The following is a 13,785-nucleotide window of genomic DNA, read 5'->3' on the forward strand; positions in this document are numbered from 1 at the left end:
GGCTGCACCTGTGGCTTACCTTTGGATTCACGATGATTTCCATATCAATAGCATTTTGCTCTTGCAGTCTTTTAACTGCCGCAAGAGAGATCCATAGGTTGTTTGTGTTAAATATTTTGAATTTTGATACAGACTTGAACTCATCAACGTGTGCTTTCGGCACTTGAGCGATTTCCACCAGTCTCAGTTTGCCTTCATACTGAGTGAGGGTCCCACCCTAGAAAGGCAGACAGGAGTGTGTGAGTGCCTCCACATCTCTCCCAGTCACAGCCATACCACACTATATTCTAGTCTGTGAAAGGACATTGATGATAAAGTCCCCCAGAAATCAAACGCTTTCGCACTGATTCAATCTGTAATACGCAGCAACATACATATTATAGTAGTGAACCAAAAAAAATATTCAGGTTGTGTGTCATTTTATACTGTGTACCCACCCTCTCATCCATAATAAAAGCTGTGGGAGTGTATCCGAGTCTTCCTCACTTTTCGAAGGCCTGCTACTGGAACGGCCATTCCTCTTATTCCCAAACCACAGTCCATCACAAACAACTAGTCCTACCACCTCAGACCCTGCTCTGACTGGCTGCAGGATCAGCGGAGAAGAGGGAAGACAGAGGCACAACTGGATGAGAAGTGACCCCCAGAGTGGCCTCCGCTTAGAGCTGTTCTTAAAGTCATGAGGTGACAGCAGTGTAAGGAGAGGGGAACGTTCACTCACCTATCAGGGGGCATTTGCAAGAAGCATAGAACCCAGCCCAGGAACTGACCATTTTAGTATTTACACACTGTCTGCTTCTCTTACTCCCTGTGGCTAAGTAGTAAAACCTTGTGTACCATTTCATCAAATGCCAAGTGTCATCACCACTAAACATGCAAAATTATAAAAAAATTTGTGCCAAACAACTGCATTTTTTTCCAATTACAGAGACATTACAGTGATAAAAAAATATATTGAAGTGCATAAGTAAAAACAGAAATAGTAAATTTTCACTAAAGGAACAATGAAATAAATACACTTAAGCACCAAACTAGAAGAATATTAAAGGTATGAACAAACGTTGAAACTGTTTTCACTTAGGATTCAGATTTATCCTACAAATATATGTGAAATTGTTTTCAGTTAGAATCATCCCTATAGATTACTCAACAATACTGTTAACTCTTGATTTATACCCACACAGTTATGTCAGGTGAAACTTGGAGTGAGATAGTATACTATAGAGCACTCTATCTTACAGTGATGTTATCAAGTGGATACATGTGTTTTGCTTCACACAAAAAATTCTGCAAATAAAAATAGCTTGAGCTACATAACCTGTGAAATGTGAGATATGAATCCCCAAACTGCTTCCTCTCAGTATTTACCTTTACATCTGCACGTGTTTTATTTGTGACTTCCATGACAAATTCACAGGGTTTCCCATTGGGTGGGTTCATTAGATGATTAAGAATATAAAGATCCACAGTGGCACCCAGATTATCTATGTTGGACACAAAAATATACTCTTTGCCTTCTCCTATAAGGGTGTCAAGCAAACCAGAGTTGTAGAAACTGGCGTAAATATCACCGTGACCTGGAGGGTACCAAGCTTCTGTATTTTCCCCTGAGTACGAGACATCCTTTGCTACAGGCAGTAAAGATTCCTTATTAATCCTCGGGTACCTTTAAAAAAAAAAAAAAAGTCTTTTTCAATATCAGTTCGGAGAGTATTCCAGACCTTCAAGTAAAACAGTGCATTTAAAGTTAAATAAAACTGGGGCACCTAAGTGGCTCAGTTAGTTAAGCATCCAACTTGGTTTCAACTCAGGTCATTATCTCAAGGTTTGTGGGTTCGAGCCATGCATCGGGGTCCGGAGTTCTCTCTCCCTCTGTCTCTGCTCCTCCCCCTACCCCATGTGTGCACACGTGTGCATGTTCTCTCAAAAATAAAACTTTCAAAACACCCACAAAGTTAAATAAAACTTTTCAGTCTATTAAAAGTAATCAGGTAAATCCATTTAAGAAAATCTCTTTAAAAAAAAATCTCTTATCTGTGTTGTTCAATAATCAGTTAACTTCATAATATTTGCTGCAAAAAAATTTCCATCATCATACAAATGGGAGGACACTGCATATTCTTAAGATACTAATATATTTTGTAACTCTAAAATAGTCATAGATTAGAGTACTCTAATGAATTTACATGAAGTCAATTTCTCAAACTTACTTGGCCTATCTGGGAGATCTATCTGGGAGAATCTGTCCATTCTTACAAAGACATCTATTCAGGGGCAGTGCTGTTTCTTTCCCAGAAAAATCAACAGCAGATTAGTGCTCAGGGACATGTGCTTCCTACCACTAGTGAGAACATGTACCGGGGCTGGCAGTGGGGGAAGGGGGGACAGAGGAGCTAGCACTGTAACAGACCAAGGACCAACCAGAAAACAGAGGAAGAGCACCTGCAACATACAAAATGTCCATGAAAAAGTAGATTAAAAACAAAAACAACTGATGATACAATTTTATAAATACCCATTCTGTACCAGTTCACATAGCCCCATATCCATCCTTAAATGGAAGACTTCTTTTCCCACTTGCCTGGGCTTTATCAAAATTCATCATCTGAATTCCTTTCTATGGGCACACCTTGGAGATACTGCAGTTTCTGTTCCAGACCACAGCAATAAAACAAATGCCGCGATAAAGCGAGTCAAAGTTTTTTTGGCTTTCCAGTGCATATAAAAGTTATGTTTACACTATACTATAGTAAGTGTGCAGTAGTAGCATTATGTCTTAAAAAAAACAAAAAAACGATGTACATACCATAATTAAAAAGACACTTCATTGCTAAAAAATGATAACCATCCTGTGGGCTTTCAGCAAGTCATAATGACTGATCACAGGTCACAACAAATATAATAATAAAGAAAAAATCTGAAATATCGTGAGAATACCAAAACGTGTGACACAGACACAAAGTGAGCAAAATGCAGCTGGAAAAGTGGCACCAATACCAACAGACTTACTTGTTCAATGCAAGGTCACCACAAACCTTCAACTTGTGAAAAACTACAGTATCTGCAAAGCACAACAAAGTGGAAGGCAATCTAACAAGGTGTGACTGTGCTTCCCTTCCCCAAAGATTTTTTCCAGAAGTTATTAAATTCCCCCCAATCCTATTCAGGATGTTGAATAAATGTCTTCCCATATGAAAGGAAGTTATCAACATGGTAGACTATAAAAGATTTTCATAGACCCATGTGGATCCCAAATATGCCCTCAGAAAGCCAAGACCTATAAGCCAGCCTCAAATATTCTGAACATGGAACAAGCAGGTTCTCTCTTAAGAATTAAGGTTATAGAATCGCAGAGTGACTGTATCACCTATCTATGAACAAGTGTGCAGCCTCTAAAGGCACTAAGCATTTGCAAACACGAGTTTGTGGCACTGCACATCTTGATGTTGCTCTGTTTCAACAAGAAAAAAGTCTGTTTCCCAGGAATAACATTCCTCAGACTTATTTTTTTTAACTTCTCTTATCGTACCTGCTTTGATTAAAAGTGTAGATTTTCACACGACAATGATTGTACTTCTGTAGTATTTTTTTTGTATCTTCATCCGTGTTAAAAGAGTTCATTAGAACAAGAGGAACATCTGTATTGTAGGTTTTGTTCAAATGCTAGGAGGGACGAAAATAACAGATTACTCGGATTTACTTTACTTTCACTTAAAAGTGTAAAACCCTTAATGTTTAATCACAAAGTATCCAAGACATTACCTATATGCAGCCAAATATAAATATTTAGCATAAGCCAGACATTTTGCTAAATAGTTCACCACGTACTTGCTCATTAAATCACAATCCTATGAAAGAGAAACTCTTGTCTGTGTTATATGGATGGCTAAACTGAGGCCCAGAGAGGCAGAGTCCAATTCCGGAGTTGTGTGCCCAGCCAGTGCCCTGTGGCCTTACTGGATAGGCAAATGCTGACTACGCATTTATTTACTCTCTCTAGAGCACAGTGGGGATGAAAGTACAAATCTTACAAAGACACAGCTCCCTACTCTCAGGATTCATGTTAAGAACTGTGAATCACTCCCCAACTGAAATCTTTTCAATCTCTAGGAAGAGTTAAGGGGCAACACAGAATGAGAAGAAAACAGGTTCTCAGAAGTCAGACTACCATCTCGGGCAAGTAAATCAACCTCTCTGTGCCTTGGCTTCCTCATCTGTAAAATGGGGATGAGAATAAAGAGTACTTAGCTGTTGAGTCAATTCATGAAAAGAGCTCAGAGTGATACTTAGTTTACAGTACATGCTGCTGCTGAGCTGCTGCTACTGCTAGTCTTGTAGTTGCCAGCATCGTATTAGACACTAGAGATAAGAGATTCTTTTTTGCAAAACACAGGCCACTGCCTCTGAAGAATTTAAGGTCTGTGATTAACAACTTTATCCTAAGAGACACAGTTCTTAGCATCCACGGCACCCAACCAAATCTGAAAATTCTCCCTGGCCTCCCAAAAGGGGTTAATAAAGCCAGATCATCCCAGCTGGGAGGAAGGCTGCCACTAGAAAGAAATTTGGCAGAGGAGTGGGGGAGATCAAAGGAGACTCCAAAAAGATCCAGAATTGCAACAACCACAAGGGCTATTTAAAGATCAAAAGCTTTTACATCACCCTAAGGATTTGCCCTTGGGATCACCAAACCTTCTTATGTACTAATAAAAAAACTAAAGATAGCAAATTCCTTGCTATCCACATCTGTTATTTCATAAGATAACATTTATAATAACCTAAAACTGACTTCAGTAGTTCATGAGAAAGGCTGAATGTTACTCACTTCAATTTGCTGAACGGTCAGGTCCAAAAAGGTATTCTCATTCCTCACACCAATCAGACTTTTCGGACCTTTGCAGCCCATGCTGGTTCCCAAACCACCATTGAGTTTCACCACCACCAGCTTATTTAGTACAGAAGATATATTATCAGGTAAGCCTCTGGCCTTTATCTTTTCATAGGGCTGAATCTGAAATTGAAAAAATAGAATTCAAGTAGGTTTTTTTTAATGTTTATTCATTTTTGAGCTAGAGAGAGACAGAGCATGAGCAGGGGTGGGACAGAGAGAGAGGGAGACACAGAATCCAAAGCAGCTCCATGCTCTGAGCGGTCAGCACAGAGCCTGACATGGGGCTCAAACTCACAAACCGTGAGATTATGACCATAGCCAAAGTCGGATGCTTAACTGAGCCACCTAGGCACTCCTAAAATTCAAATTGTTTTATGAGAGGTTAAATCCAGTCAATCTCAGGGTTATTTCCATGTTTCCTTAAAGAGTTTGCTTTCTTCACAGAAAGTTTCAACTGCATTTCCTTTAATGTCACAAGTCCTTCTGGTACAAAATCAAGTACTTACTTGCAACTTCTCTTGCACAAAGTAGTAGTTCAGTGGCTCATTTACATTTGATGGAGTACAAGAAGGGGGAAAAGTTACAGTCTACAAATATTTGCCTGGCTGGTAAGAACATGTTAAGTCTCTTGAACTGCCTTCATAAACTCAGAATTACTAATTTGCTTCAATATAGTAAATGGGATATACAAAACTCACCAAATCTTCAAACATTTCTGGTACAGAATGGATCTACTTCAATTCTGGAGAAGTACATATGTGATCACACATTATCCCTTCTCCCAAAGGAGGCAAAAACAAAAACCAAAATGTTCCTTGCAATTCTCCTCCATTCAACAGTTAAGTCTGCCCTTCAGAGAAAGGTGGTGTAGGGTTTTTGTCATACTTCTAAGTTAGAATTTAACTGTCAGGCATCATTTTATAGAGCTTGTATTGGAAAATTCAGTGTGTTCTCTCTGCTCCAATAAATACTCTGATGGGGTGGGAAAGGCAAGAGCTGGAGCTGGAGAGAATCTCCTTGTCTGTTTCTGGGAGCACAGAGCATTACTCTTCAACTTCTCCCTCCTAGAACAAGAACAACCACACAGTGGGTTTTCTTCAAGGCAGAGGCACAGCCAAGTCTAAATATGTTATAGTAAGAATAAAGTTTTTACAAAGGTCATAGAATATTCTCTAACCAGTTGCAGGACTTTGTTATTCTTCTTTATTGGAATACATCATCAAATGTACTCTTCAGTTACACACATCATCATGGTGTGGGACAGTTAACACTTGAGGGGGCTAAAGAAATAAAACCATAAAGTGCTCACTTACTATGAGTTGAGCTATTTTTGTTTTGCTACCTGTAGAGCGTGTGTGGGTGGGTGGTGGATGAAGTCTGTAATTGGGAAAGGAGTTCATGGGTTCACACTCCAGTGATTAGGTTGTGGAGGCAAAAATCCCTTTATACTTGGTCAAACATACATATGTGTCCTATGTCGATTCCTGACCACACAATTTCTACTGTTAGCAGCTCTTTCCACACAAACTAGTCTGGGACTCTTATTTCCTCTACCTTGCAAGACACTCTGCTAACTGCCAACTGCAGACAAATGCACTTTTGCTTGGTGTAAATAGTGAGAAACAAGAAACACTCTTCTCCAAGACTCTCTGCTGGTTACCACCCCAGTTATCACTAGTGCCACTAAGTAGTCTTCTGCAGTCATTCATATTTAAAAGGGCTGGTGACAGAGAAAGACCAAAGGAGAAGACAGGCTTGTGGGCACCATGGCCTTCAGTGGATGCTACCCCAATACTAGGATGCTAACCACCAAGGAAAAGAAGGGTAGGGAAGCAGGAAAGAACATGGACTATACTGGTTGCTTCCCTGACAGTACCTGGTCCAGTTGAGGACAACACATGGATGAAAACAACTTGGATACCCAACACACACCCCCTCCCCTCCCAGGGCCCAAGTAACTGACATTCCTTGAAGGATGTTTTGACTCCACTGCCATCAACATTGTTTCTTCAGCATGTCAGAGAAACTGGTAATATTGTTGGGGAGAAAAAGCCCAATTTAAGTGCTATACTACTAGAAAAAAATAAGAGGAGATGACAAAGCTGGAACTTGTCACCCTAATAAAACATGGCAGTTTATAATCCTTTCAAAAGCCCAGCTGTTGAAATCAAACAGTCAGTGAAAGGAATGCCACTGTGATATAATGCCTTCAAACAGTCTATTATTAGGTTAGGAGAATTTCTTGGGCACATTACATTTACTCAAAGAGTTACAAAATGGAACCAAGCCAATTAGTTTCCAATTATCTTTTAAAAGCCAAGAATTTCCATTCAGCAGTTACTTTTGACTTCCCAAAAAAGACTTACTTACGGAGGTCTCAAAAGCGTGTGAAAATCAGTTTAACTAAAACTCCCTAGTTCATGCATTCATTTTAAGTAACATTATCAGTTCAGAAATATTTTTACCTATTTAATGCTTCCTTTAATATATTTTTAAAAAATACATAAAAGCAATTTTTTTTCTACATATGGTAGACAGGCCTACATTTTCCAATTTCACCTAAAAAATTTTCATTATGAAACAGCATAATACAAGTTCATAAAATATATACAGTTGAAAGTCAAAGAACCTAAATAAATAAGAATATTACCACAAGTTATAAGTCTCCTTGAGTTTGTCCCTGATCATATTCCTCTTCCACCCCTAGTGGTAACCACCATCTTGACTTTTACTTTATTTTTACCACCTATGTATATATCCATAATGATAATATTTTACTTAATTTCATCTCTAAACTTTCGACTTGCTGGTTTAATTCATTGTTATACTTAAGAATAATTCACATTAATGCCTAAAGCTATAGTATATTCAGTTTTCACTGCCATATGGTACTCATTTTATATATCCATTAAAAGAATCCATTAAAAGAATGGCTGTCACTATTCACAGATGATATGATTCTATATAGAGGAAATCCAAAGACCCTACAAGTAAGTTATTAGAATAATGTGAGCATAGCAACATTGAAGATACATGATCAATATTTTAAAAAACAACTGTTTTTAGAGCCCTGTACTCTGTGGTGAGAATGTAAAAAGGTGTCCAGCTGTTAAGAAAAAAAGTATTGTGGCTCCTAAAAAAACTTTAAATAGAATACCATATGATCTACCAAATCCACTTCTGGGTATACACTCCAAAGAATTGAAAGCAAGTTCTCAAAGAGATGTTTGCACACTTACCTTCATTATTCACGATAGCCAAAAAGTGGAAGCAACTCAAATGTCCATCAACAGATGAATGGATAAAACAAAATATGGCACATACACGCAATGGAATAGCATTCGGCTTTAACAAGGGAAAGAAATTCTGATACATAGTACAATATGAACGAAGTATTAGGTTAAAGTGAAATAAGCCAGTCATGAAAAACAAATACCTGTATGATTCAACTTATATGGGGCACCTAGAGTAGTCAGACTCCTATAGACAGAAAGCAGAAGGGTGGTTACCAAGGACTGGGGAAGGGAGGAATGGGGGAGTTGTTTAATGGGAACAGTTTTAGTTTTGCAAGATCAAAGATTCTGGAGGTTGGCTGCATAACAATGTGAATGTACTAATGAACTTTATGTTTAGAAATGTTTAAAAATGATTTAAAGAAGATTAACTCTCTCTCTCTCTCTCTCTCTATATATATGAAGAATTAGAAAACAGGATTAAAAATAGCAAATATTTAGGAATAAATCTAACAAAAGATATGCAAGACTTCTCTACACTGAACACTATAAAACATTTCTGAGAAAAATTAAGACTTAAATAAATTCAAGGATGTATTTATCATGTTTATAAACTCGTAGACTTACAAATGTAAAGATGCCAATTCTTCCCAAACTGATCACTGCAATCCTAACCAAAATCACAACAGTTTTTTTGTGTGTGTGGAAACTGACAAGCCTATTTAAAAGTGTATGAAATGCCCTATGACCCAGCAATAGCACTGTTAGGAATTTACCCAAGGGATACAGGAGTACTGATGCATAGGGACACTTGTACCCCAATGTTTATAGCAGCACTCTCAACAATAGCCAAATTATGGAAAGAGCCGAAATGTCCATCAACTGATGAATGGATAAAGAAGTTGTGGTTTATATACACAATGGAATACTACGTGTCAATGAGAAAGAATGAAATATGGCCTTTTGTAGCAACGTGGATAGAACTAGAGAGTGTGATAAGTGAAATAAGTCATACAGAGAAAGACAGATACCATATGTTTTCACTCTTACGTGGATCCTGAGAAACTTAACAGAAGTCTATGGGGGAGGGGAAGAAAAAAAAAAAGAGGTTAGAGAGGGAGAGAGCCAAAGCATAAGAGACTCTTAAAAACTGAGAAAAAACTGAGGGTTGATGGGGGGTGGGAGGGAGTGAAGGGTGAGTGATGGGTATCGAGGAGGGCACCTTTTGGGATGAGCACTGGGTGTTGTATGGAAACCAATTTGACAATAAATTTCATATTAAAAAAAGTGTATGAAAATACAAAGGGCAACGAATAGATAAGACACTCTGAAAGAAAACCATCAAGTTGGGAGAACCAACTTCGTGACAGTCTTTTCTAATTGTAGTAGCATAAAATTTGCCAACCTAGCCATTTTAAGTGTACAGTTCAACAGTATTAAGTATATTCACACTGTTGAGCAACCAATCTCCAGAATTATTTTTGACTTGCGAAACTGGAACTATACTCTTTACAAAACATGTCCCCATTCCCTCCTCCACCCAGCTCCTGGCAACCACCCTTCTGTCTTCTGCCTCTAGGAGTCTGACTACTCTAGAAACCTCATACAAGTGGAATGATACAGTGTTTGTTTGTGATGGACTTATTTCACTTTGCCTAACATCCTCAAGATTCATTTAGCATTCTTTCTTAAAGGTGGCTTGTATGTTTGAGGATATTCCAAATTATTGGAGATTTTCCCAGAAAAAGTCCATATTTAAAGTTTCTTTGTGTGTATGAAACATACCTGGGAAAAGGAGGGCTGGTATGAAGGACTGGAATACAGGTACAGCTTGGCAAATCTATGATAAATTGAGTACTATAAAACTTACGTGTAAGTTATAAAACTTAATATTTACAGATATTAAAAATGGAATAGAATACAAGTTCTGAAGTCTCAGTTTAGTAATCAGACAATGGGTTCTTTTTATTTGAGTTTAGCAAATACACCCTAACTTTGAATTAAAAAAAATTAAAGGATGAAAAGAAAATTACAAGCATAACCACAGTTCTAAAAGTATAAACCGAAGAAAATGCTGTGCTTCAGATACATGTGAGAACAATGCAGAATGGCAGGCTGTGGATTTCAAACATCATTCAATACCTGTGTTCTGAATTTCCTCTTATCTCTAAAGGATAGGCAGCCTGTCATTTCAAGGGAAAAACCACAGGAATACAAACAATATAAAAAGATTTCTTCATATTTAAGTATATTACAATCAAAACATTAACAGGATGTCACTTTTTTCACTGTCACTCTCTAGACATAGTGTCCACTAGAACTTTATGCAACTATGGAAGTGTTTTATTTGTAATGGCCACGTGTGGCTATTGAGCATTAAATGTGGCTAATGCAACTAAGGAACTGAAGTTTTCATTTAATATTAATGTAAATCAACACACACGGCTAATGGTATGTGCAATTCTATATGGTCTATTTAAAAAAAAAAAATCAACCAAGGAATCAGAGTTATGTTTTTCATTTTAATATAACTGCTCAGATCTTTTTTTGTTCACTATAACCTTTTTCCACTTCAATACCACTGACATCACAAGACACTCGACTCAACACATAAAAAGATGAGCTAAAACCTAATTCTTTCTTGTCTTCAGTAATCAACATTCCATTTCTACAACAATGCACAATAGTGAGCTTTTTACTAAGGATAAACCGATACTCAACTTCAGCATTAGAATCTGACCAAATTATCTGTATTCAGTCTCAGCTTAACCCTCTCGAAGGCTGAATGCCAACTCCCACAGCTACATACCAATTCAGGAGTCCCAGAACCTATGATGATGTAGGTATTATCATATTTTACCGTTACTGCAACCTCAGCAATTCAAACAAGGCATACCATTAGAATTAGTTGTCAATATCTGACTAATCTGCTTCAAATTGAGGTAAACATTCTAGATGTAACTTGGGGTGAGAAATTTCAGGTAACAATGTTCTAACCAATCTAATATAAATGATTACTACAAGAGTAAAAATGCTACATTCTAAAAGCTATTCATGTTATGTACAATGTTTGCAAATATTTCAGTTAAATTTAAATTGGGAAACTGACAATAAACATAAAAATTGAGTATGTAGGGTATCTTTAGGAAGAATATAATTTCCATTATGAACTGACAAATGTTTGTACAGATATACATAGTAATACCAAGTGAATAATGTAAATTGGATATCTTAATTTTAACCTTTAAAGAAATGCTTGGTATACTAACATGAATAGCATTAAAGTGAGCTTTAGGAACCATGTTTAATTTTTAGCTATTTAATTTCCTTTAGGTCATGAATCTTTAGGAAAAAACACTAACAGGAATTTTTCACTTCCTGTGAAGATGAATTAAAAACCAAAATGTCAACCTTATGCCTAAAGTTTCACCAAGAGAAGAAACAAACGTCCAAAATCATACATATTCAAGATAAATCATCTTTGACCCACACACCATAAAAAATACAAAGTCCATGAAAAGTATTTAGAGAAAAAGTACATTCTGTTCACACCAATGAAACTTTGAAACATGGAGTTAGGACATTTGGCTCTCAGCCAAAAGATATATCAGGTATACTTGTAGTTTTAATTCAAATCCCCCCAAGATTGGTATCTTAAGAACTTGAGTTTAATTTTTAATTTTTTTAATGTTTGTTTAGTTTTGAGAGAGAGACAGAACGCAAGCAGGGGAGAGGCAGAAAGAGAGAGGAAGACATAGAATCTGAAGCCGCTCCAGGCTCTGAACTGTCAGCACAGAGCCCGACACGGGGCTTGAACCCATGAACCATGAGATTATAACCTGAGCTGAAATTGAATGCTCAACTGACTGAGCCACCCAAGCACCCCTAAAAATTTTTTAGGATTTATTTATTGTGAGAGAGAGAGAGCAGAGGAGGGGCAGAAAGAGGGGGCGAAAGAGAGAATCCCAAGCAGGCTCTGCCCTGCCAGCACAGAGCCTGACGTGGGACTCAATTTCATGAACCGTGAGATCATGACCTGAGTCAAAATTAAGAGTTGGATGCCTAACCAACTGAGCCACCAAGGTGTCCCAAGAACTTGAGTTTAACTTTTAAATGTAATTCTGAATTATTTTTCAAATATTTGGGATGAAATAAAATGATCTGATTGAAGCATAACATTGAGTTCCAAAACAGAGTTAATAAAGACTTTTGGGTACAAGCCCAGGCAACTACCAGTTGAGTGGACAGAACTCTGTGAAATGCCACATTTAAAACCCTCCACCCTAAGCTGAGTGGACAAGGAGTCTCACCTTATCTGTACAAATGTCAAGGAACCAGGGTTCTTTATATGGTGCTTTCAGTAATACCCACTCATCTTGCTATATCTAATCTTTAAAGCAGCTAATTAAAAAAAAAAAAAAAAAAGGCTTCACTGAGGAACTTGACTGTTAACACGAAAAAGGACTGACCAGAACTATGGTGGGGAAGGGAGGAAGAGCCACAAGGTGCGAAGTAACAGTTGTGACCAGGAGAGAGATGTCCAAAATGGGCAGGATGGTGCTGCTGGAAGCCTTCCCTGGACATTTTTCACTTACGTTTCATGACTTATAACCCACCCCACTCCCCAACAGAAATAGACACAGACACACACATATGCAAAGAAAGGTACCAATCATTTGATTCCAGGAAGCCAGGACACTTTCCGTCTAAAGTTTATTACAGGTTAAATTAGGCGGTAAGCTTTCCATCACATAAGCCACCTTATGTGAGAACACAAGTTCTCTCTGTTGCTGATGCTGTCCACACCCTCACCAGGGACCTCACCAAGCAATCCCACAGAGCTCAGTTTAGTTCCACAAACTAAGGGGATCTGTGTTAGAGAGTTGCTTCGCAACAGCTGAAGTGACACCAGACACACCTAAGTCACAGAGATATTTTTAGACTTGCCCTTCACTTTCCTTTTCTCAGCTGCCTCAGGAGAATGCACAAAGACATCTACTCATGCAAAGAAGGATGGGATTTGGAGACAACAGGGGGTACCACGCACTGCCGGACACGACCTCGATATTACTCTGACTCAATCACTTTAGTCAACCACTAGTGCGATCTTTATGTCCTCAATCCTGATCATCCCGTTTCTCTTTATCCAAAACATGAAGAGAATTCAGTGTTGTGAGACCTCCACCACAAATAAATACACAATAGGGCAACCACTACATGTGAAGTGGGGCAAACCCCATGAGGCTCCCTGCAAGATGCACACAGAAGGCTAGGCCACTCACGTTCCCTCCTCCTGGGAGAAAAGAACTGTTCGAATACCCAACTTCCTCTGGCAGTGAACAAAACAAAGTAGTTGGCAATGTACTAAAGAACATGATTTAAACAAGATTCTGCCCTCTAGAGTGTCAATCTAGTTTCTCTGCAGAAACTGAAAGATTTTTAAGAAGATCTTTTAAAAACTATCTACCATGATCTGTACCTTGCCAAGTCTGTTCACAACTTAGTTTCCAGTTAGAAGAAAAGCTGAATTCATCACACAGTCATGGACACACTGTTCCCATTAGCAATAGTATAACCCAGTTCTTGGTAGCATATTTGTGCTATTCCTGGAGACAGCGCCAAATGCCCAAAACAAGCTAACAGTACCTGCCCTGTTATGGT

At 38.1% G+C, this 13,785-nt stretch overlaps 2 protein-coding genes across 4 annotated transcripts in view; one reads left to right on the plus strand and one right to left on the minus strand.

Annotated features, from left to right (window-relative positions):
* VPS54 (VPS54 subunit of GARP complex) overlaps positions 1 to 13,785 on the plus strand; it is a 195,152-nt gene that overhangs the window by 154,313 nt on the left and 27,054 nt on the right. The gene's annotated exons all lie outside the window — the stretch shown is intronic.
* The window catches only part of UGP2 (UDP-glucose pyrophosphorylase 2), a 64,245-nt gene that overhangs the window by 6,421 nt on the left and 44,039 nt on the right, over positions 1 to 13,785 (minus strand). For all 3 annotated transcript variants that reach the window (XM_060604632.2, XM_060604623.3, XM_060604619.2), the window contains exons 4-7: positions 4,826 to 5,011; positions 3,530 to 3,663; positions 1,369 to 1,666; positions 20 to 217 (exon numbers count right to left, since the gene is read on the minus strand). In XM_060604632.2, the coding sequence (XP_060460615.1) occupies positions 20 to 217; positions 1,369 to 1,666; positions 3,530 to 3,663; positions 4,826 to 5,011 (816 nt within the window). The remainder of the gene's footprint in view (positions 1 to 19; positions 218 to 1,368; positions 1,667 to 3,529; positions 3,664 to 4,825; positions 5,012 to 13,785) is intronic.

This window comes from Panthera onca, chromosome A3 (assembly GCF_046562875.1).
Source record: "Panthera onca isolate mPanOnc1 chromosome A3, mPanOnc1 haplotype 2, whole genome shotgun sequence".
In the NCBI taxonomy this organism is placed as follows: Eukaryota; Metazoa; Chordata; class Mammalia; order Carnivora; family Felidae; genus Panthera; species Panthera onca.